Source organism: Callithrix jacchus, chromosome 8, assembly GCF_049354715.1.
Source record: "Callithrix jacchus isolate 240 chromosome 8, calJac240_pri, whole genome shotgun sequence".
NCBI classification, from domain to species: Eukaryota; Metazoa; Chordata; class Mammalia; order Primates; family Cebidae; genus Callithrix; species Callithrix jacchus.
Genome location: NC_133509.1, coordinates 140195219 through 140220696, shown reverse-complemented (window position 1 = coordinate 140220696; position 25478 = coordinate 140195219). Strand labels below are relative to the sequence as shown.

Below are 25478 nucleotides of genomic sequence, written 5' to 3'. Positions count from 1 at the left end.
CTCCCTGTACGGAGCCTCCCTCTACGGTGCTCCCTCTACGGAGCCTCCCTCTACGGTGCTCCCTCTACGGAGCCTCCCTCTACGGTGCTCCCTCTACGGAGCCTCCCTCTATGATGCTCCCTCTACGGTGCCTCCCTCTACGGAGCCTCCCTCTACGGTGCTCCCTCTACGGAGCCTCCCTCTACGGTGCCTCCCTGTACGGAGCCTCCCTGTACAGAGCCTCCCTCTACGGTGCCTCCCTCTACGGTGCTCCCTGTACGGAGCCTCCCTCTACGGTGCTCCCTCTACGGAGCCTCCCTCTACGGTGCCTCCCTCTACGGAGCCTCCCTCTACGGTGCCTCCCTCTACGGAGCCTCCCTCTACGGTGCCTCCCTCTACGTGCCTCCCTCTACGGAGCTCCCTCTACGGTGCTCCCTCTATGGAGCCTCCCTCTATGGTGCTCCCTCTACGGTGCCTCCCTCTACGGAGCCTCCCTCTACGGTGCTCCCTCTATGGAGCCTCCCTCTATGGTGCTCCCTCTACGGTGCCTCCCTCTACAGAGCCTCCCTCTATAGTGCTCCCTCTACAGTGCTCCCTCTACGGTGCTCCCTCTACAGTGCTCCCTCTACGGTGCTCTCTCTACAGTGCTCCCTCTACGGAGCCTTCTGTACTGCACTTTGCCGTGGTTTTTACAGTGAAGGCTTCTGGCAACCCTGCAGCCAGCAAGTCTACGGGTACCGTTCTCCCAACAGCACGTGCTCACTCTGTGCCTGTGTCACATCTCACTAACTCCCCCAATACTTCAGACCTCTTCCCTGTTCCTGCATCCATGCGGGGATCTGTGACCAGTGAGCAGTGACGTAACCACTGCAGTTGCTCTGGGGCACCGTGCACAGCACCCATGAGACACGGAACTCAGTGCGTTCCAACTGCTCAGCCCGCCGTTCCCGTGTCTCTGTCTCTCCTCGGGCCCCTCTACTCCGAGACACAACGAATCAAAATCAGGCCAATTAATAACTCTACGATGACCCCAAAGTGTTCAGGTGAAAGGAAGGGCTGCGCGTCGCTTTCACCGAAAACCTAGAAATGACTGAGCTTAGTGAGGAACCCACGTCCAAGCCAAGACCGGGTGGAAGCGAGGCCTCTTAAACCACCAAGCAGCGAATGCGGAGAAAGTTCCAGAAGGAGAGGAAAAGTGCTTCTCCAGTGAACACGTGAACGAGACTCAGCAGAGCAGCCTTAGTGTGGATGTGGGAGAGTGATTGGCTGGGCTGGAGGATCAAACCAGACACCTCCCTCAGCCAAAGCCTCACCCAGGGCAAGGCCCTGACGCCCTTCACTTCTGGGAAGGCGACAGAAGAAGGCTGGAGCTAAGAGAAGGTGCTTCACGAGCTTTTAGCAAAGCAGGCCGTCTCCACAGCACAGAAATGCAAAGGGAAGCAGCAAGCGTGGACGGAGAAGCCGCGGCGAGTTCTCCAGAAGATCCAGCTCAGATCACTGACGCAGGTGGCCACGCTAAACGACAGCCTTTCCACACGGAGGCCGCAGCCTTCCGTCGGAAGAGGCCAGCTAGGACTTCGCAGCTGAGAGGAGAAGTCAGTGCCTGGCTCCAAAGCTTCAAAGGACAGGATGCCTCTTGTTAGGCGTGAAGGCAGCTGGTGACTTTAAATTGAAACCAGTGCTCATTTACCATTCCCCAAATCCGAGGGCCCTTAAGAATCACACATCAACTGCCTGTGTTCCAAAAATGGAACACTAAAGCCTGGGTCACAGCACATCTGTTTACAGCATGACTGGATGAAGATGTTAAGCCCACTGTTGACACCTAGGTGCTCAGGGGGAAAAAAAAAAAGATTCCTCTCAAAATACGACAGCTCCTTGGCATGTACCCGTCACCCAAGAGCTCTGATGGAGACGCACGAGGAGACAAATGCTGTTTCCACGGCTGCTCACACAGCATGCATCAGGCAGCCTGTGTATCGAGGAGTCATTCCGACTTTCAGGTCTTATTATGTAAGAAAACATTTCATTCATGAGGCTACAGCTGCCACAGACGGATTCCTCTGATGGATCTGGGCAAGGTAAATTGAAAACCCTCTGGAAAGGAGTCGCCATTTTTTTTCTTTATTTTGAGAGAGTCTTGCTCTGTCACCAGGCTGGAGTGCAATGGTGCGATCTCGGCTCACTGTAGCCTCCACCCCGCCAGATTCAAGCGATTCTCCTTCCTCAGCCTCCTGAGTAGCTGTGACTACAGGCGTGCGCCACCATGCCCGGCTAATGTTTGTATTTTTGGTAGAGAAAGGGTTTCACCAAGTTGGCCAGGATGGTCTCGATCTCTTGACCTTCCAAAATGCTGGAATTACAGGTATGAACCACCACGCCTGGCTTTTTTTTTTTTTTTTTTGAGCGGGATTCTCACTCTAGTTGTCCAGGCTGGAGTGCAATGGCATGATCTTGGCTCACTGTAATCTCCATTTCCCAGGTTCGAGCAATTCTTCTGCCTCAGCCTCCTGATTAGCTGGGATGATCAGAACCTGCCATCACACCCCACTAAGTTTTTGTTTTTGCATTTTTAGCAGAGATGGTGGTTTCAGCATGTTGGCCAGGCTGGTCTAGAACTCCTGACTGCAAATGACCCGCCCACCTCAGCCTTCCAAAGTGCTGGGGTTACAGGCACGAGCCAGCATCTGATGCTGTGAAGAACACTTGCGATCCATGGGAGGAGGCGGAGATACCAACATCCACAGGAATTTGGAAGAAGCGGACTGCAGCCCGCCTGGGTGACTGAGGGGTTCAAGGCTTCAGTGGAGGAGGGAACTGCACGCGTGGTGGAAACGGCAGGAGAACTGGGATTAGCAATGGAGCCCGGGGATGGGACTGAATTGCTGCAGCCTCATGAAAAAACCTGAACTGGTAAGAAGTGGCTTCTTCTGGATGAGCAAAGAACGTGGTTTCTTGAGATGGGATTTGCTCCTGGTGAGGCTGCGGTGAACATGGTGGAACCAGCAACACAGGACCTAGAAGGGTCCGTCAGCGGGGCTGGAAAGTGGCAGCCGGCTTTGAGACTGGCTGCAGTTCTGAAACAATGGCGGGGAAAATGCCACCAAACAGCACCACATGCTACAGAGGACGAGTTTGTGAAAAGAAGTCAACTGATACGGGAAACTTCTTGGATGTCATTTCTTTTTTTAAGATACTTATTTTTTGAGATGGAGTCTCACTTCTTCACCCAGGCTGGAGTGCAATGGCGCGATCTCGGCTCACTGCAACCTCCGCCTCCCAGGTTCAAGCAATTCTCTGCCTCAGCCTCCCGAGTAGCTGGGATTACAGGCACCCACCACCACGCCTCACTAATTTTTGTATTTTAGTAGAGACGGGGTTTCACCATCTTGGCCAGGCTGGTTTTGAACTCCTGACCTTGTGCTGGGATTACAGCCTCAGCCTCCCAAAGTGCTGGGATTACAGGTGTGAGCCACTACGCCCAGCTTTGTTGCCTTATTTAAGAAATTGCCACGGGCAGCCCAGCCTTCAGCAACCAACATCCTGATCAGTCAGCAGCCGTCCACACTGAGGCAAGACCCCAGCAGCCAAAAGCTTACAACTCCCCAAAGGCTCACGTGTCTAAACACATTTAAACATAGAAAAAGCAGGCTGGGCATAATGGCTCACACTTGTAATCCCAGCACTGTGGGAGGCCAAGGTGGGCAGATCACTTAAGGTCAGGAGTTTGAGACCAGCCTGGACAACATGGTGAAAACCTGTCTCTACTAAAAATACACAACTTAGCTCAGCGTGGTGACAAACAAGTGCCTGTCATCCCAGCCATTCGGGAGGCTGAGGCACGAGGATCACTTGAATCAGGGAGGTGGAGGCTGCAGTGGGCCAAGATCACACCTCTCCCCTGCAGCCTGAACAGAGTGAGACTGTCACACACACGTAAAAAACAAGCGCAGAAAAAGCACACAAAACCGAAGCATAAAAGATTTAAAGTGGTGCCTGTGAAGAGAGCACTGGCCATGGCAGGGCCGTGGGGCTGGAGGTGGCTCTGGATGAGCCGGCTACTGAGTGCGGCGAAGGTCTGGGACGTGGCCAAGCCCACTGTAAGCCTCACAGGTCCTGTGCACTCGGGCCACGCTGAGTTCATACGGGAATGCGGCAACTGGCCTAAGGTGTCACGATGGCTGCCACGTCATCAGGCGACAGAGTGTCCTGTGCCATCACAGTCTCACGGGGCCACCACGGGATACGCAGCCCACCCGACTTGGAATGGTGTTCCAAGAGCCACACCGCAGGACACGGCCCCACGTCTGCCGCCACCGCACACCTGCCTCTGCGGAGCTGCCTCTGAGGGGACCACCTGCCGTCAGCCCAACTGTCCTGAGAGGTGGCAGACAGAGGCTCATGGCCGCGGGCCGCCCTGGCTGTGCCAAGCTGTGGGTAACACTCCATACAGGTACTGAGGAAAGAGAGCTAAGCAGAATCCTGGCACAAATAAGACCTGAAGAATACCTCAGTTTATAGTGTCACTACTCAGTTACTTCCTTCTATATTATCCTTTATGTAATCATATATTAGTTTATAGAATTAGGGCTTGGAGAATATCTGTTCATAGTGTCACTACTCAGTTATCTCCTTCTATTATTTCCTTCTATATTATCCTTTATATAATCATATATTAGTTTATAGAATTAGGGCTTGGAGAATATCTGTTCATAGTGTCACTACTCAGTTATCTCCTTCTATTATTTCCTTCTATATTATCCTTTATATAATCATATATTAGTTTATAGAATTAGGGCTTGGAGAATATCTGTTTATAGTGTCACTACTCAGTTATCTCCTTCTATATTACCCTTTATATAATCATATATTAGTTTATAGAATTAGGGCTTGGAGAATATCTGTTTATAGTGTTACTACTCAGTTACTTCCTTCTATATTACCCTTTATATAGTCATATATTCGTTTATAGAATTAGGGCTTGGAGAATATCTGTTTATAGTGTCACTACTCAGTTACTTCCTTCTATATTACCCTTTATATAATCATATATTAGTTTACAGAATTAGGGCTTGGAGAATATCTGTTTATAGTGTCACTACTCAGTTATCTCATTCTATATTATCCTTTATGTAATCATATATTAGTTTATAGAATTAGGGCTTGGAGAATATCTGTTTATAGTGTCACTACTCAGTTACTTCCTTCTATATTACCCTTTATATAATCATATATTAGTTTACAGAATTAGGGCTTGGAGAATATCTGTTTATAGTGTCACTACTCAGTTATCTCATTCTATATTATCCTTTATGTAATCATATATTAGTTTATAGAATTAGGGCTTGGAGAATATCTGTTTATAGTGTCACTACTCAGTTATCTCCTTCTATATTACCCTTTATGTAATCATATATTAGTTTATAGAATTAGGGCTTGGAGAATATCTGTTTATAGTGTTACTACTCAGTTATCTCCTTCTATATTACCCTTTATATAATCATATATTAGTTTATAGAATTAGGGCTTGGAGAATATCTGTTTATAGTGTTACTACTCAGTTATTTCCTTTTATATAATCCTCTCTATATAATCACATATTAGTTCATAGAATGAGTGCCTAAAGAATATCTTACCACTCAGTTATTTCCATATATGTGTGTGTATATAAATATGTAAAATGCCTAGAGCGGACACAGTGCAGAGCATGAATTAGGGAATAAGCAGCTTATCATCGGAGGAATGCCTAGAGCAGACACAGTGCAGAGCATGATTTAGGAAAAACAGTTATACCAGGACAAGGATCCATGGCCCAGGTGGCAGCGTCCAGTATTGTAAAGATACCCGCTGTATGGCAGGCTTGGGGCGAGAGCCACTCCTCCTGTAAAGGAGTTGGAGGACCTTGCTCCAGTTCTTGGTGAAGGCTGCCCTCAGACCAACGTGCAATCCACCTTGGTGACTGTGAACTCTATCAGCTCTTGCTACTGTGCTGCTTGAAAAGCATCTTCCCATAGAACCCATTGGAAGCTGCCAGAAGGTGGTGGTAACCCTGACAGCTCTGTCACTGCTGTGTGACTTAAAGCATCCTCCTATAAATCTTCTTAGAAGTAGTTTGCCCATAGATAGAAGTATTGCACACCACGCACGGCCCACCTTCAAACCTCGGTGACCTAATGGGGGTGGACTTCTTACCGCGCACAGCCCTTGCCTTCCTGGGAACGGGCCCCTTGCTGGGCACTGTCCACCTCCTGGCCTAGGTGACCTAATGGGGGTGGACCCCTTACCGCACACGGCCCTTGCCTTCCTGGGAACGGGCCCCTTGCTGCGCACTGTCCACCTCCTGGCCTAGGTGACCTAATGGGGGTGGACCCCTTACTGCGCACGGCCCTTGCCTTCCTGGGAACGGGCCCCTTGCTGGGCACTGTCCACCTCCTGGCCTAGGTGACCTAATGGGGGTGGACCCCTTACTGCGCACAGCCCTTGCCTTCCTGGGAACGGGCCCCTTGCTGTGCACTGTCCGCCTTCTGGCCTAGGTGACCTAATGGGGGTGGACCCCGTGTTTTATTGCTCACGCCCTATCACTGTCCTTAAAGATGATTTCACTCACTGCCCTGCCCCCTAACCTATACACAATAAATACTCATGCTTCTGGACATTCGGGGCCTCTCCTGACTCCGCTCATAGGTGGCGTGGCCCCCTGAGCCCAGCTGCGTTTTCCTTGTACTTCTGTGTCCTGTCTCTTTATTTCTCGGACCCTGCGCCTCAGCACAGCATAAGGGACACCCCACGACCCTGTGGGGCCCTCAGCCCTACACCAAGCAGGCTCTGAGGATGTGGTCAGTCACTCCTGATGCTCTCAGCCAGAACTGCTGGTCAACCTGCAGACCCAAGCCACCCCACACCGGCATCCAGCTCATGGCACACAAAGGGTCCAGCCCCTACTCTGGGCCACCCTGGAGTAAGGGCTGGAGAGGCTGGGCTCTGGGTTTCAGCTAACTTGTAACAAGCGCCCAGTGGGGGCAGAGCTAGGGTGTGGCAGAGGCCCAGGCTGCTCCCAGCCCCTTCTGCCCCCTGCGTGTGCAGTCATTTGAAGGGAAGTAATCCCTGTGTCCCCACAGCCATCGCCTCCTGCTTGCCCCGCAGCCCGGAAGTCCTGGGCAGTTACCGCCCCCATCCTCTCCCACCACACTCCCAGCCCTGGCCTTCAGCTCCACCCAACAGCCTGCACCACCCCGCACTGTGCCCTCCAGAACCCTCCCCTCCAGCTGAGCAGTCCTCTCAAATGCATGGCACAGCCACCCAACACCCCACTCTCACAACAGTCCCCATGGTGACATCCGTGCCGTCACCCCCACCTCAGGTGTGTAGCCTTGGAGTCAGCGAGCCCCCACGGCACAGCTGCCTGAGCCACCCAGCGAGAACCCCTGCCCCTCCACCTGCCTCCGTCTGTGCCCTCAGGGCTGTCCTGCCCCTGCGATCTCCTGTGCTCATTCTCAGCACACTGTAGCGCCCACAGGTGGGGACCCCAAAGGTGGCAGGACACAGTGAGCACGTGAACAGCCCAGTGCTCAGAGACACAGGCGAGGGCCCAGCAAGGTTCTGGGACCAGGTGCCTGTGGAAGGTGGAGGGACGCCCTGAGGGCCTGGAGGAGCCAGTGGAGGGAAAAGCGAGGGGCAGGCTGATGACCTCGGCTTTGGAAGCCATGGGTGCAGGGGCAGGGAGCCTTGGGGTGGGGGTGGGACTAAGTCAACGGGCGGGGCCTTTCTTCCAAGAGCAAAGAACAGATGCTGGGTTTTCAGGCAGCAGGCAGCGTGGCTGCAGTATCGTGGGGGAAGGTCGCTCCAGCTTCTCCCTGGGATCAGCAGGGGAGAGCCCAAGGCTGGGAGGGCAGGTGAGCGAGGAGCCTGGGAGCAGAAGCCAGTGTCCAGGGCAAGGGTGCCAAACACAGGAGCACCAGCGCTGATGGGCGGGAGAAGCGGGTACGTGCTGACGTGCAGGCAGGGCTGGCAGCCCAGGAGCCACAGCAGAGAGGTGTGGGTGGAGCGTCGGGGGCAGGAGCTCACAGGGACTTTGCCTGCATGGCTGATGGGAAATGAGCCTGCATGCCTCTGACAGTGCCCGGACCCCTCTGCTCCACAGGAAGCCTTCAGTGGCTCCCACAAGGCTCTCACAGCCCTGACAGCATCGCTGAGCCACCTGTTCACCTGTCCTCAGCCTGCAGGAGGGAGGCTGGGATGACAGGCAGCTCCAGGCCACCAGAGGAGTCCTGGGGCCCTGCAAAGTGCAGCCTGGAGGCCCAGTCCAGCCACGCTGCCCACGGTATGCCAAAGAAAATGGAAAACGGCAAGGGTTGTGAGGCCCTGTGGTCACAGGAAGAGGCAACGCCTCGGGACCCCACTGCTGCTTTCTGTACCCTCCATACTCCCATCTCCCTGGGCAGCGGGGAGGGGTTGAGCCCAGAACGGTGCTTGTCACTTGTCCTGGGTGGGTAGGTGGGGGTGTGTCAGGATCCGGGGGACCTAGGGCTGGACCTGGGAGACAGGAGGCCCGAAGCCTCCAGAAAGGTGTGGGGGAACCTGCTACAGGTGGGTACCCCGAATGTCCTGGCCCTGCACCCCAGGAACAGGGGGACTCAGCGGGATGAAGAGGGGCTGGGGTCTCTGGCAGCTCCGGCTCCCCATGAGGGGTTGCCCTGGCTGACCTTCCCTGGCCCTAGGCAGGCAGCGACACGGCCTCACATGCCACAAGCACCACTCACGTCCGAAACCCCCACCCGAGTGAAACCCCACACCAGGGAAAGTTCCGAAGCGAGAGACAAACGGGGGGCCCTGGAATGCCCCTTCTCCCAGAGCCAATCTTGCAGCCCCAAAGGGTTCCTGAGAAAGTCCGAGGCCTCCACCTGGGTGTCTTCTCCTGTGCCCCGATGCCCACACAGCCTCCTCGGAGTGCTGGGTCCTCTGCGACAGGGGGGCTGCTGCTTGGCTGTTTCTTTTCCTTTTGAGGGGCTTCCCCTTCTTTCCCCTCCAGGGAACTTCCCCCTCAAGCTACCCCCTCTGACCTCTGGGTACTGCTCCCGCCCTGTTGGGGTATCTGCAGATGCCCCTGCCCAGAGCTAAGGCCTGTCCTGCTCCTGCTCAGCCAGTCCCAGGCCAGAGCACGTGCTGAGCAGGACATGGACACGGACCAGTCATGGGAGGCACCAGTGGGGTGGGGATGGCAGGGACACTTCCTGGGAAGGGCTCCAGAGCAGCCCGACAAAACCCAGCCTCCACTGAAGCGCAGGGCAGGCTGCTGAGAGGGGAGCTCGCGGTCCTGCAGCACACGGGGAGCCATGCTGGGCGGGACGGAGGGTCAGAGAGGAAGCACCACGACGGAGCCCAGCCGCCAGGCCCCTTACTGTGCGTGGGTGAGACCCCGAAGTGCCAGGCGAGGGTCTGAAGCCTCAGCCCATTCCCACATAAATAACGAAATAGAAAAGAGTTCGATAATCACATAATTATTCATTAGCAATCACAGATAGAGATACCTGGATATATATACGCAGTATAACCTTTTAATTCTGCTAACTGTTCTCGGGTTGCGAAGCGTGAACCTAAGGTGCCACCCTGAAAGAAGTGACCCTAAGGCAAGACGCCCTAAGCCCTCTGTCACGCCTGCGTAAGGGCTGCTGGAGGGCGCTCGGCCGTGCGGCAGGGCCAGCACTGGGAAAGTGCCCGCTGATCAGCCAGCTAGGGAAGGAGACATCTCAGATGTCTCGGAGGACTTAGGAGAAAACCACTCCCCCAGCTCCTGCGGTGGGCCTGGCGGCTGTCAGGGAGGCCGACAGACATCCGGGGCTTGACTGTCTCCACGTGGTGCTGTGCTTCGGCGGTCACGTTCCCTGCCCACTCTCATGCTCCGCTTCTTACCTGTTTCCTCTTTTTCTCGGAAGATGGAATCAGTAAGAGTAGCATGCATCTCAATGTCTCTGTCCTTTCTTGACAATGTGGAAAAAGTGCTGATGCATTAGGTTTTCTCCTCACCCTGAGTACCCGAAAGCCCTGAGCCTTTCTCTAAGACACGTGACTTACTGACGCTGTCACTGACCCCAGTGCCTCACCCTACCTGCCCTGTCCCCTGCGTTGCACTCGGTAAAAGGCAGGGTGTCCAGGCGCTCGGGCGCCACCGGCTCCTGCGTGTACTGCTTGGCAGTCGACCCCTGGGGCCAGACTTCTCTTTCTCTATCTCGGCATCATGTGTCCATCGTTTTATTTCCACAGTTTCTCGTCTCCACACCAGTAGAGAGGGGCTCACAGGACCCCATAGGGCTGGACCCTACAATCGTTCTCACTGGGTCCCCGGACATCTATCCCCGGAGAGAAACCCCCACCGTGCGGATGCTCTGGCACCCAACGCGGGCCACGCCGGCCGAGCACTCACCTCAGCCATGCTGATGGAGCCCGCGGCCAGCGTCTTGTAGCCCAGGATGGTTCTGTTCTTGTAGCGCTTTCTGCGCTGCAGCATTATCTGAAGCTTGTTGCCTTCTCTCTTCAAGAAGTGAGGATACTGTAGGCACAAGCGCAAGCTGTGGCTGAGGGTGCACCTGGCCCGGGCAGCACCATGCCCTCTGACGGCCCAGCCACCCTGCAGCCAGGTCAACCTGCTGCCCGCAGTCAGGAGGGCACCCACAGACAGCCCCTGAGGTCATTCCAGGGCGTGCCGGTCCCCAGGGCCCTTCCTCTACCCAACACAACCAAGAGTGAGCCAGTCACTAGGGCTCACGCCCCGAGGGCCCCGCTCCACGCAAACAGCCTCGACGAGGACTAAGTGCGGCGGTGTCCGGGATGGCCGGGAGCACCGGTGGATGCTCAGAACAGTGCAGTGGCGGCGGCTCATCCGCCGAGATCAGCGAGGCATGACCTAGGACGCTCTGCCTCGGGGAGCACGGGGCACACAGGGCGGGCAGGGCTCCCCATCTGAAAGGACGCTCTCCCTCGAGGGGCACAGGGGCACACAGGACAGGCGGTGCTCCCCCCGCCCCGAGGCCCCAGTGCACCCGCCTCTCCTGCACGCCTCCCCACAGGGCCCTTGTCCAGCAGGGCTCCAGCGGTGGGCATGGAGCGATGTTCACAAGTAAGAGTTCATAAACAAAAATCCTTTTAAATACTTAGGGGAAGATGCGCTGTCCACCCCTTAACTGTGGTGGCGCTGGCATGCCCATGCACACCTGTGGAAACCCACTGAACCATCCACCTGAAAAAGGAGCCCTGGGGCTGGGCGTGGTGGCTCACACCTGTAATCCCAGCACTTTGGGAGTCCTAGGAAGGTGGATCACGAGGTCAGGAGTTCAAGACCAGCCTGGCCTCTACTAAAAATACAAAAATTATCTGGGTGTGGTGGCGAGCGCCGGTAGTCCCAGCTACTCGGGAGGCTGAGGCAGAAGAATCTCTTGAACCCTGGAGGCGGAGGCTGCAGTGAGCCAAGATTGCCAATATTGTGCCACTGCACTCCAGCCTAAGTAACAGAGCAAGACTCTGTCTCACCAAAAAAAAAGGGAGCCCTGGCTGCTGGGCACAGTGGCTCACTCCTGCATTTGGGAGGCTGAGGCGGGTAGATCACCTTAGGTAAGGAGTTCAAGACCAGCCTGGCCAACATGGCAAAACTCTGTCTCTACAAAAACTAGCTGGGCATGGTGGCGGGTACCTGTAATCCCAGCTGCTCGGGAAGCTGAGGCAGGAGAATTGCTTGAATCCGAGAGGTGGAGGCTGCAGTGAGCCAAGATCGCACCACTGCACTCAAGCCTGGGCAACACAGCAAGACTCCATCTCAAAAAAACCCACAGAGCGCTGTGTACTTACCTTCCATAAACCTGACTCCTCAAGACAGAGAAACACTCACTCTAAAATCCAGAAGCTGTTCTGGTGACATCCACCAGGACACCCCAGCTCCTGTGTCACCAGCTGGGAGCCTCAAAACCAGGGCCAAGCCCAGCAGGTCCTCACAGACCTCACGGAGCCCCAGCCAGGCTCACACACTTACACCGAGAAGAGGGCTTCGACTGAATTTGGAGTGAGCGGACATGCAGGCTATTAACCTTAGAGCAAGTGTGTGGAGCCAGAGACAATGCCCTGCACAATCTACACAACACCAACCTCACACGACACCAACCTCACACAGCACCAGCCTCACACGACACCAACCTCACACAACACCAACCTCACACGGCACCAACCTCACACGACACCAGCCTCACACGACACCAGCCTCACACGGCACCAACCTCACACGGCAGCAACCTCACACGGCACCAACCTCACACAACACCAACCTCACACGACACCAGCCTCACACGGCACCAACCTCACACGGCAGCAACCTCACACGGCACCAACCTCACACAACACCAACCTCACACAGCACCAGCCTCACACAGCACCAGCCTCACACGACACCAACCTCACACAGCACCAACCTCACACGGCACCAACCTCACACGGCACCAGCCTCACACGGCACCAGCCTCACACGGCACCAGCCTCACACGGCACCAACCTCACACGGCACCAACCTCACACAACACCAACCTCACACGACACCAACCGCACACGACACCAACCTCACACGGCACCAACCTCACACGGCACCAACCTCACACAGCACCAACCTCACACAGCACCAACCTCACACGACACCAACCTCACACGACACCAACCTCACACGACACCAGCCTCACACAACACCAGCCTCACACAACACCAACCTCACACAGCACCAGCCTCACACGGCACCAACCTCACACAACACCAACCTCACACAACACCAACCTCACACGACACCAACCGCACACGACACCAACCTCACACGGCACCAACCTCACACGGCACCAACCTCACACGACACCAACCTCACACAGCACCAACCTCACACGACACCAACCTCACACGACACCAACCTCACACGACACCAGCCTCACACAACACCAGCCTCACACAACACCAACCTCACACGACACCAACCTCACACGACACCAACCTCACACGGCACCAATCTCACACGACACCAACCTCACACAGCACCAACCTCACACAACACCAGCCTCACACAGCACCAACCTCACACAACACCAGCCTCACACAACACCAACCTCACCCGGCACCAGCCTCACACAGCACCAACCTCACACGGCACCAACCTCACACGACACCAACCTCACACAGCACCAACCTCACACGACACCAACCTCACACGACACCAACCTCACACGACACCAGCCTCACACAACACCAGCCTCACACAACACCAACCTCACCCGGCACCAGCCTCACACAGCACCAACCTCACACGGCACCAACCTCACACGACACCAACCTCACACAGCACCAACCTCACACGACACCAACCTCACACGACACCAACCTCACACGACACCAGCCTCACACAACACCAGCCTCACACAACACCAACCTCACACGACACCAACCTCACACGACACCAACCTCACACGGCACCAATCTCACACGACACCAACCTCACACAGCACCAACCTCACACAACACCAGCCTCACACAGCACCAACCTCACACAACACCAGCCTCACACAACACCAACCTCACCCGGCACCAACCTCACACGACACCAACCTCACACGACACCAACCTCACACGACACCAAGCTGACACAGCACCAACCTCACACGGCACCAACCTCACACAACACCAACCTCACACAACACCAACCTCACACGGCACCAGCCTCACACAGCACCAACCTCACACAGCACCAACCTCACACAAAACCAACCTCACACGACACCAACCTCACCCGGTACCAACCTCACACAGCACCAACCTCACACGACACCAACCTCACACGACACCAACCTCACACAGCACCAACCTCACCCGGCACCAGCCTCACCCGGCACCAGCCTCACACGACACCAACCTCACACGACACCAACCTCACACAAAACCAACCTCACACAGCACCAACCTCACACAGCACCAACCTCACACAACACCAACCTCACACAACACCAACCTCACCCGACACCAACCTCACACGACACCAACCTCACACAGCACCAACCTCACACAGCACCAACCTCACACAGCACCAACCTCACACAGCACCAACCTCACACGACACCAGCCTCACACAGCACCAGCCTCACACGGCACCAGCCTCACACGGCACCAGCCTCACACAACACCAACCTCACACAGCACCAACCTCACACAGCACCAACCTCACACGACACCAACCTCACACGGCACCAACCTCACACGACACCAACCTCACACGACACCAACCTCACACAGCACCAACCTCGTCACAGCACCAACCTCACACAAAATCAACCTCGCCACAACACCAGCCTCACACAACACCAACCTCACACAGCACCAACCTCGTCACAGCACCAACCTCACACAGCACCAACCTCGCCACAACACCAGCCTCACACGACACCAACCTCACACGACACCAACCTCGTCACAATAAAGCAGAGAAAAACAAAGGTGGGCGTGTGGCCATCTGGGTGGGCCCTCCAGCCAACACCTGGACAGTCCAGGGGAGGCCTCTCTGCTCCACTCCAGGGCAGGCCTCAGAGGTGCCCAGAGCTTGGTGGCACTAAGTGGACAGGCCGTGTGAGCTGCAGGGCGCAGCCAGAGACTCCAGGCTCTGAACTCACAATACTGAGGCTGCATATATTTTCCCGTCTTTTTAAATAGAAGAGCAAAATAGTCTTGACTTGATCAGTGTTTTTTTTGCCCTCATTATTACATTTTCTCTTCTTTCTATTTTTTGAGACAGAATCTCACTCTGTCGCCCAGGCCGGAGTGCAGTGGTGCAATCTCTGCTTATGGCAACCTCCACCTCCCAGGTTCAAGTGATTCTCCTGTCTCAGCCTCCCGAGTAGGTGGGATTACAGGCACCTGCCACCACACCTGGCTAATTTTTGTATTTTTAGTAGAGACAGGGTTTCACTATGTTGGCCAGGCTGGTCTTAAACTCCTGACCTCAGGTGATCCGCCCACCTCAGCCTCCCAAAGTGCTGGGATCACAGGCATGAGCCACTGTGCTCAGCCTACATTTTCTTTATCATAGATGAGGAATGAAAAACTCAACCTAATAAACCAAAGCAAATTTTCTAATCATTTAAGAATAAACCATAATCAACAGAAGATCTGCAGTAACACAGGACACAGGTGGCAATGACAAGACAAGTGCTGTCACCCTGGGAGATACTGATGGGGGGTCCCTGTCACCCCAGGGGACAGTGATAAGGGGGTACCCATCACCCCAGGGGACAGTGTTGAAGGGTGCGCATCACCCCAGGGGACACTGATAAGGGGTCCCTGTCACCCCAGGGAACAGTGATGGGTGATACCTGTAACCCCAGGGGACACTGATGAGGGGGTACCCATCACCCCAGGGGATACTGATGAGGGGTACCCATCACCCCAGGGGACAGTGATGAGGGTCCCCATCATCCTAGGGGACACTGATAAGAGGTTCCTGTTGCCCCAGGGGAGAGTGATAGGGTTACCCATCACCCAAGGGGCCACGGATGAGGGGGTACCCATCACCCCAGGGGACAGTGATGGGGGGTGCCCATCTCCCTGGGGGCCACTGAAGAGGGCATGGTCACCACTGGGGAAAGACTCACCTGCAGGGAGAAGGTCAGGGCCAGGTCTGTCTCCACTTGTCCACTGGGGGGCAGCACAATCTCATGGGACCGCAGGATCCGTTTGGAGCCCTGTGATGAAACAAGACCTGTTCTAGTGGAAAGGACTTCATGTCAGAGGGAACTGGGGAGTGCTACACAGGTGGAGTGATGTTCAGAGGGAAACTGGGGAGTGCTACACAGGTGGAGTGATGCTCAGAGGGAAACTGGGGAGTGCTACACAGGCGGGGTGATCCTCAGAGGGAAACTGGGGAGTGCTACACAGGCGGGGTGACGCTCAGAGGGAACTGGGGAGTGCTACACAGGCAGGATAATCCTCAGAGGGAAACTGGGGAGTGCTACACAGGTGGGGTGATCCTCAGAGGGAAACTGGGGAGTGCTAGTGCAGGCGGGGTGATGCTCAGAGGGAACTGGGGAGTGCTACACAGGCAGGATAATCCTCAGAGGGAAACTGGGGAGTGCTACACAGGCAGGATGATCCTCAGAGGGAAACTGGGGAGCGCTACACAGGTGGGGTGATCCTCAGAGGGAAACTGGGGAGTGCTAGTGCAGGCGGGGTGATGCTCAGAGGGAACTGGGGAGTGCTACACAGGCAGGATAATCCTCAGAGGGAAACTGGGGAGTGCTACACAGGCGGGGTGATGCTCAGAGGGAAACTGGAGAGTGCTACACAGGCGGGGTGATGCTCAGAGGGAAACTGGGGAGTGCTACACAGGTGAAGTGATCCTCAGAGGGAAACTGGGGAGTGCTACACAGGCGGGGTGATGCTCAGAGGGAAACTGGGAAGTGCTACACAGGCGGGGTGATGCTCAGAGGGAAACTGGGGAGTGCTACACAGGCGGGGTGATCCTCAGAGGTGCCCTGGCTTCATCCCAAGAACCTTACAAATACTGAGACCCCTCGGTCCACAGGTTCCACCTCTAGGAATCTGCCCCAGGAGCTGAGAGAGAAGTCAGGAGTGGCCCTGATCACAAAACAGGTTCCACGTCCAGGTGCAGCAGCACCTGACGGCACTGCCCAGGTGCGTCTGGAAGAACAAATCTGGGAGGCACCAAGCCTCTTCTGCTTTTGGTTTTGAGGGACAGGTCTCGCTGTGTTGCTCAGGCTGGACTGAGCTCCGGGGCTCAAGCAGTCCTCCTGCCCCAGCCTCTTAAGTAGCTCAGCCCACAGGCAGGTGCCTCCATGCTTGGCTTAAATCATTATTATCATTTGAGACAGGGTTTCTCTCTGTCACCCAGGCTGTAGGCAGCGGCACGATCTCAGCTCACTGCAGCCTTGACCTCCAGGCTCAGGCAGTCACCAGCCTCAGTCCCGCTAGTAACCTGGGAGTACAGGCATGTACCACCACAAAAACATACAATGATTTCTGTATTTTCTTTTTCAGATGGAATTTTGCTCTTGTTGCCCGGACTGGAGTGCAGTGGCACAATCTCGGCTCACCGTAACCTCTGCCTCCCGAGTAGCTGGGATTACAGGCGTGCGCCACCATGCCCGGCTAATTTATTTGTATTTTTAGTAGAGACGGGTTCTCCATGTTGGTCAGGCCGGTCACGAACTCCTGACCTCAGGTGATCTGCCCGCCTCAGCTTCCCAAAGTGCTATGTATTTTGTTAAATACACAGACAGGGATAGTTATGTTGTCCAGGCTGGTCTCCAATTCAAGCGATCCACCCTCCTCGGCCTCCCAAAGTGCCGGGATCACAGGCTGGAGCCACTGCAGCCAGCCTAAGGCATTTTCTAAAAAGAAGAATGAGCAGGGCTGACTGGTCCTCTCAGAGAATAAAATATACAGACAATACTTAAAGAGGCAGGTAGGAGGAGCCTTGGTGCAGATGCAGGAAATGCATGGTCACCTGAAAAGGCACTGAGGTCATATCCAGTGAGCTTGAGGCCAGCAGGAGGCATCTGCGCACACCTGTGCTAAATGGGTAATGGATCATCCTCATGAAAGACAACAGGACCCCAACCGCCAACTTTATATCCAAGTAGATTCCTCATGGATTGAACGTGCTTATCATAGTACTGCTTTAAAAGAGGCCATCCCAACAAGGATGAGCCCGGGGACTGCGTGCTGTGGGGCTGCAAACACGAGCTCCCAGCGGTCAGCGTGCAGGACACAACGGATGAGGGTGCCCGGTGGCTGGCAGGCGGGCAGGGGGGCCAGCCCAGGTTCGGGTGGAGCAGCAGGGCCTCAGGACAGGTGTGCACGGCCTGCTTGCTACACTCGGGCTCCAGGAGGCACCCGTGGTGGGCTCTGGTCCTGCCCTGGAGCTGGGACCTCGGGTGCTCTCCTTGGACAGCCGTCCTGTCCCCTCTCCTCTCTCTGGGTGCCCCTGTGTTGTGGTCTGGGCTCTCCCTGCAAATGTGTTCTGCGTCAAGCCCCTCTCAGCATCCTCCTAGAGGACCTCCAGGGACCTGGCTATGACAGGAAAAGACAAGCATGTGCCACAAGCCAGGAAGGCAAAGGTGCATGCCAGAGAAGGCCGAGGACACATAGGGCTACAGGGGCCGGTGGGGCTACGGGGGCCAGGCTGGCTGCTTCCCCACAGGGGACCTGGGCAGAGAAGACAGCCCAAGAGAGAAGAGGTGAGGAGCTGGGGGTGAGCAAGGGAGGCCAAGGGCCACATGGGTGCTGAGCTGGGACGGGCAGGGTGGGCATAGGCAGCAAGCCCACAGGATACAGAGGGGCTGGACGGGTGGGGCTCTGAGGGCCCTGGGCCAAGCTCTCAGTCAGGACGCAGCCTGGGGCAGGACCAGAGACAGGCAGAGGGAGAAAGGGGGCCAAGGAACAGGGTCACTGTGAGGTGGGGTCCCATGCCAGGGGTTAGAGGTCAACAGCACCAGACTCAGAAGCCAGCAAGGGTCTTGCCTTTATGCCTTTCTGCATTGCTCTGAAGACCGGTGAGAACCCTGACTGCCCTGCCATCCCCCTGCAAGCCAAGAGGCCCAGACACAACCTTACGGCCTGGTGGCAACAGCCCACAGACAGCTCCTCGTGCCCCAGGGATGACCCCCAGCCAGACTGCAGCAGCTCCTGGGCACCCTGGGCACAGGCAGGTGGGTGGGGAGACACTTCCATCACGCCACCAGGCACACGCTCCTGGAAGGCCCCACCACCTGGGAACCTGGCCACCAACATGTGCCGCACATGCAGGCTGCTGCTAACCCACGAGCATCTTCAGCGAGGAAAAGGGCTTCACCAGACGTTTATTTAAGACGCAATAGGTTTCACACAGCGAGAGCCCCCTGGGAAGGACATGCCTCCAGGCTTCTCGCACTCCAGACCCGCTGCTGGCTGGTGACCTCAGCCACGCTGGTCAGGGCTCCGGTGCTGCTCCACAGGTCCGGGGGGCCCGGAGACCCCGTGTCAGAGCCACAGTGGTGTCAGGAATCCAGCCAGCTCCAGGGACCTATGCAGGGACTTGGACGTGGGCTCCATGAGCAGGGCCCCGTCCTCAAGGGGCTGATGGGGTGGGGTCAGGAGCACGACAGCCACTGAGACCCACCCTGTCATGCTGGACAGCCACACAGAAGGGCACTCCTGTAAGCTGAGGACACGGGTGAGAACTACCCATGACTGGTGCCGGCCAGGGAGAGGCCGCTGCAGGTGGCCCAACACAGACCACACACCTGGAACCTCACCGCCCTGACAGCTGGCGGGGACACCTCCTGGCTGGGCCACGGGGAGAAGGTAGTGCCACAAGGGTCGTGGCAGCTCTACCCCATGGAGGGGGCGGGGCCTGGGCCAGGTGTGTGGAAGACACTGGCACAACCCGTCTGGAACAGCCACGTGGTCAAAGCTTTCGAGAGGTCACAGGCCCCACTAGGGTCAGAAGAGAGGGCCTGGCACCAGGGGCTGGGAGTTCTGGCTGGGTCCCTGCCTCCCGGAGCATCGGCTCCTCTCTCCCACCAACGCCCTCCGTCCATGGAGAGTGGGCAGGAAGTGGGCACTGAGTGCAGCAGGGAAGCCCTGGCTCCAGGCGCTCAGGGCCCATCCATCCGTGAGGTGACCCAAGGGCATCTCTGCTCTGGGAAGGCCCCGTGCACCCGACCTCCACATCCCAGAAGGCCAGGCCAGGTGCTCCTGGAGCACCACAGTCCCATCATTCCCGCCACCCCCTCGGCTGGGCTGAAAGATGGCAAGGGCTACCATCTGTTTTGGCACAAGGCCTCACGCTGGCACACTGGCTGACTGGTCTCCCAGGGACGTGGAAAGCCGACGGCGCCCAGTCTCAGCCAGGACACAGGGGCCTCACCTGTATCTTGACGGCGATCACCACGGAGATCAGCTCCTTCTCCAGCTCCTTGAAGACGACCAGCTTCTTCAGAGTGAGGCTGCACAACCTGCAAAGGGAGGCACCGCTCAGCCTCGGGGCTCTGCCCCCGTCACAACGTGGCCACGGAGGTCCAGCACGGCATCACCCCAGGAGCCCCGGGGTCCCTGCCTGTGGTGAGCGTGGCCTATGCGGTCCAGCACAGCGTCACCCCAGGAGCCCCGGGGTCCCTGCCTGTGGTGAGCGTGGCCTATGCGGTCCAGCACAGCGTCACCCCAGGAGCCCCGGGGTCCCTGCCTGTGGTGAGCGTGGCCTATGCGGTCCAGCACAGCGTCACCCCAGGAGCCCCGGGGTCCCTGCCTGTGGTGAGCGCCCGTCCTTCAGCATCCCGTGGCTGCCAGGCCAGTGGCCCCATCTCCTAAAGGCCTTGAAAACCAGCCTCCTTGCCCTGGAACTGACTGAGTGGGCGTGTGACAGGCAGGCAGGGGGAGATGACAGGCCACAGAAGATCTGAGAGTCCTAAGCCAGCTCCCAGCTGCGAGAGCACAGGCGTCCCCTTCCCATGGCCCCATCCAGCCCAGCCTCCCGATCCTGCCCACCCCAGGCCCCCTGCCTGTGGCTGGCACATGCTTTCCCCCAACCTTCTTTCTGCTCGTTTCACCTCCGTCATTTTGTCCTGAGGCCACAGGAGTCCTGGAGACGCCAGGGACAGTCTGAATGACACACCCACAGTGTCCAGGGCTCTGTCCCTGGGGAGTGATGTGGGTGCAGGCCCCTCCACTCTGCCCAGTGCTGCCCTGAGTGAACGAGCATCTCCCCGGGGGTACTGGCCATACACACACCAGGGCCCCAACTCCATCCCGTGAAGACACCCATACCACCTGCCCATGCCTGAAGGTGTGTGGGCAACAGCTACTCTGGCAAGCGTTCCAGAAACTCTGGCACAGCTCTCTTTGAAGCCTGGCTCATTTTTCTTCTTGCTCAGGACAGCAGAAGGGTGAAGGCACCACCATCCAGATAGGGATGGCACTGCCTGCCCCGCCCAGCTTCAGGCTCCAAGACCAGCGAGCTCTGAGTGGCTGTGTCTGTGCTGGGGATATTTCCCTTGGGGAAGTCTGGACTTGTGGCACCCACCTCCTGGGCTGGGCTTGGCCCTCGAAGTATGAACATAAAATAGCAGAACAGCCGCCGGCCACAGCCAGGCCACGAAGGCAGCCACCACAGGTGCCTAGGCCCTTCCCCACACATCCCTGCACCTGATGGAGACAGCCCAGGGATGACTGCCTGGGCAGCCGCAGGACGTCACAGGGCTTCCTCAGCACCTGTCGGCCCATGCGTAAAATGGAGGCCATGGAGACCCCACTCCCATCCCAGCTGCTCCGGTGATGACTGCCTGGGCAGCCCCAGGACGTCACAGGGCTTCCTCAGCACGTGTCGGCCCATGAGTAAAATGGAGGCCTTGGAGACCCCACTCCCATCCCAGATGCTCCAGGGATCATGGGGACATCATTTACACTGCACTGAGCTCAGACAGACCCAAGAGTTCCCCGGGTGGAATGTGCCTGACTTGACATCGGGGTAGCGGGTAGGAGGTACATGGAGGACAGCGGACGGCGGACGGAGGCGGAGCCACATGGATGGGGTAGGGGGGCCACGTGGGTAATGGGGTGGGGTGGGGAGCTGTGTGGACAGGGATGCAGGAACCATGTGGGCAGGGCCCTGCGGTGCTGTTTGCAGACAGAGCTGCAAACTTGAGCAGCGCCAAAGCCACCAGCTGGGCTGTATGAGCACGGGACCAAGTAATGCACAGGGCGACCTGTCCCAAAGAAGATGGGATCCGCGTAGCTCACGAAGCAGCACTGGACTAACCCAGAGGGTCTCCTTTCCAGAACTGGAAGATGGGCCTACCCAGGTCAGACGCTTTATTTTTCTGAGTTCCAAGTTAGATGTTTTTAAGTCCGGGTTTTTAGGCAAACAGGCATGGAGCTTAAACCGTGAGCATAAAAAGCCTGTCTAGTAGCCTCCATTAGAGGCCCTCAGGTTGTTCTCCCAGCTGCAGTCTGCCCGTCCACTGTCGCCCGCCAGTGTCTGCATCACACTCTGAGGCTACGGGGAGCCTTAAAGTCATTCTCACCCTCAGTTTATCACAAAACAAGTCAGGCATCAAGTCAGAGCCCGCTAGGACTTAGCTTGCCCTGAGGGGGCGCTCCTCCATCGGGGACCCTGGCCCTGGCTCCACCCACTCCCCCGGGGCTGCACCGATTCCATAGGCTCTCTCTGACCGAACAAAATGCAAGAGGAAACAAGGCAGGAGAGAGACTGAGGGACAGGTGACATGAACCAAGACAGACCATGTGCTGGGTCACACCACAAATCCTCCACAAACACAAGAGAACTGACATCATTTAGTTCGTTCTCAGACCCAAATGGAGTCAGACGAGCAGTCGATCACAGAAGATGGCTGGAAAACTAAGAACAGGTTCCTCAATAGCCCATGGATCAAAGGATGTCCCAAAGGAAATCACAGAACACGCTGAGTGTCACGGAAATGAAGACACAGCACGTCAAATCTGCTGGGTGCAGCTAAGCCGGGCTGGAATGATATGTACAGCATTAAGTATTATGTCAGAAAGTAAAAAGATTCAAATACACAATCTAACATCCCATCTTTCTTGAGACGGAGCCTCGCTCTGTCACCCAGGCTGTAGTGCAGCAGCGGGACCTCGGCTCACTGCAACCTCCACCTCCCAGGATCAAGCGATCCCCCTGCCTCAGCCTCCAGGCAGCTGGGATCACAGGTCCGCACCACCGTGTCTGGCTACCTCTTTACATTTTTGGTAGAGACGGGGTTTCACCACATCAGCCAGGCTGGTCTCGAACTCTGGACCTCAGGTGATCTGCCCACCTTGGCCTCTCAAAGTGCTGGGATTTCTGGGTCACTGCGCCTGGCCCTAAGGTTCATCTTAAGAAACTAGAAGAGCATATTTAACCCGGTGTAAGCAAAAGGAAGGAACTTGTAACAACAAAGAGGAACAACTACACGGAAAAGCGATACACAGTAAATAGAATAAAACCAAATGCTAGTTCTTTTGGGAAGATCAATAAAGTTCGTAACACCTCTACCCAAACAAAGAAAAAAGGAGACAAAAGTAGCCATTGTCAGAAGCAAAAGAAGGAATGAACTACTGAGAAACACTATGAACAACTCCATGCACAAAAATTTGACTGCTTAAACAAAAGGTACCAATTTTCATCTTCCTCGAAAGCCACAAACTACTAAAACTCACCATGATGATTACAGACAGCTGCTAGAGACCTATACTTATTAAATTGAATTAATAGGTAAAAATTTTCTGGGTTGGGCGCAGTGGCTCACGGCTGTATTCACGGCACTTGGGAGACTGAGGTGGGTGGATTACTTGAGGTTGGGAGTTCAAGACCAGCCTGGCCGACATGGTGAAACCTCGTCTCTACTAAAAATACAAAATTAGCTGGCATGGTGGTGCATGCCTGTAATTCCAGCTACTTGGGAGGCTGAGGCAAGAGAATCAGTTGAACCGGGGAGGCGGAGGTTGCAGTGAGCCAAAATCTTACTACTGCACTCCAGCCTGGCAACAGAGTAAGACTTTGTCTCAATAAATAAATAAACAAAATCTTCAAAAAAAATTCCAGGCAAATTCAACCATATATTAAAAGTAGAGGCTGGGCAGGGTGGCTCACGCCTGTAATGCAGCCCTCTGCGTAGCTGAGGTGAGTGGATCACTTTAGCCCAGGAGTCTGAGGCCAGCCTGGGTACAGAGGGAGACCCTGTCTCCACGAAAAATACAAAAAGTAGCCAAGTACAGTGGCATGCACCCGGAGTCCCAGCTACATGTTGGTCAGGCTGATCTCAAACTCCTGGCCTCAGGTGATCCACTCAGCTCAGCCTCCCAAAGGGCTGTGATTATAGGCTTGAGCCACCACACCCAGCCGCACATCACGTATTTGACAAAGATTTTATTCAGAATATTTAAATATATGAACTCTTAGAACTCAACAATATGAAGAGAACCCAGTAAAAAGTGAGGAAATGAGCCGGGCGTGGTGGTGGCGCCTGTGATCCCAGCTACTCGGGAGGCTGAGGCAGGGGAATTGCTGGAACCAGGGAGGTGGAGGTTGCGCTGAGCTGAGACCACGCCACTGTGCTCCAGCCTGGGTGACAGAGCGAGACTCCATCTCCAAAAAAAAGGGAACAAAATATTTGAACGGACATTTCACCAAAGAAGATACACTGATAGCATACACGCACATGGAAAGGTGCTCAAGATTATTAGGTATTAGAGAAAGGCAAATTAAAAGCAAACGAGATACCCACTACACATATCAGAAAGGCTTAAAAAATACAAAGAGGAAAAAAGCCAATCCCAAGTGCTGGGGAGGAGCAGAGCAACTGGGACTTCCACCCACTCCAAACGGCAGTCACTGGAAGGCAGGTGGCAGCTTCTTACAAAGTTAAAGACACAGCACCCAGCAATCCTACCCCTTGGGATTGGTCCAAAGGAAATAAAAGCATGTGTCCATACAAAGATCTGTAATGCGCAGTCTGTAACAGCAGCTCTGTTCATTATCGCCACCCACTGGAAACCCAGCTGTCCTGGTGTTGAACTCCTGACCGCAGGTGATCTGCCCACCTCGGCCTCTCAAAGACAAGGACACTTGGGTACGCGGTGCAAAGGGATGTTACTCAGCAACGTCGAGGAGTGGATGCCTGACACACAGCAGCACGGTCGCAAAGGCATCACGCTGAGTGAGAGAGCCATGTCGAGAGGGCACACACCATTTCTGTCCCTGTCTGTGGCACTCTGGAAAAGGCAGAGCTGGAGGGACGAGGCCGGGTCAGAAGGGCAGCTGGGTGCTGGGGACCGGGTGGCCGCTGGGGACTGCCCAGGGTTCTGTGCCTGGTCGTGTGGTGGATGTTGACGCTCAGAGCTGCATATGCAGAGAGGTGAGAGGGGTGAACTGTTACCACACAATACGTTTTTTTTTTTTTTTTGACAGAGTCTTGCTCTGTCACCCAGGCTGGAGTGCAGTGGTGTGATCTCAGCTCACTGCAACCTCCGCCTCCTGGGTTCAAGCGATTCACCTGCCTCAGCCTCCGAGTAGCTGGGACTACAGGCGTGCGCCACCGCGCCCAGCTACTTTTTTGCATTTTTACTAGGGTTGGGGTTTCACCATATCAGCCAGGCTGGTTTTGAACATCTGACTTCAAGTGATCCGCCCAGCTCAGCCTCCCAAAGCGCTAGGATTACAGATGTGGGCCACTGTGCCTGGCATACCAGATGATATTCAAAGCTTTAATTTTATTAAAGATGGGACAAGACACCTAGCAACCGACTGCAAACAAGAAGCTCTACTCTGGCTGGACACAGTCACACCTGTAATCCCAGCACTTTGGGAGGCCAAGGTGGATGGATTGCTTGAGGCCAGGAGTTTGAGACCAGCCTGGCCAACATCTCGAAACCCCATCTCTTCAAAAAAAAAATACAAAAATTAGCTGGGCACGGTGGGGCACACC

The 25478-nt window shown here is 55.8% G+C and overlaps 1 protein-coding gene across 14 annotated transcripts in view; it reads right to left on the bottom strand.

Moving 5' to 3' along the window:
- Positions 1–25478, bottom strand: part of PACS2 (phosphofurin acidic cluster sorting protein 2) — a 90650-nt gene that overhangs the window by 34160 nt on the left and 31012 nt on the right. For all 14 annotated transcript variants that reach the window (XM_035261715.3, XM_035261720.3, XM_035261717.3 and 11 more), the window contains exons 2-4: positions 19907–19994; positions 15633–15722; positions 10400–10525 (exon numbers count right to left, since the gene is read on the bottom strand). In XM_035261715.3, the coding sequence (XP_035117606.1) occupies positions 10400–10525; positions 15633–15722; positions 19907–19994 (304 nt within the window). The remainder of the gene's footprint in view (positions 1–10399; positions 10526–15632; positions 15723–19906; positions 19995–25478) is intronic.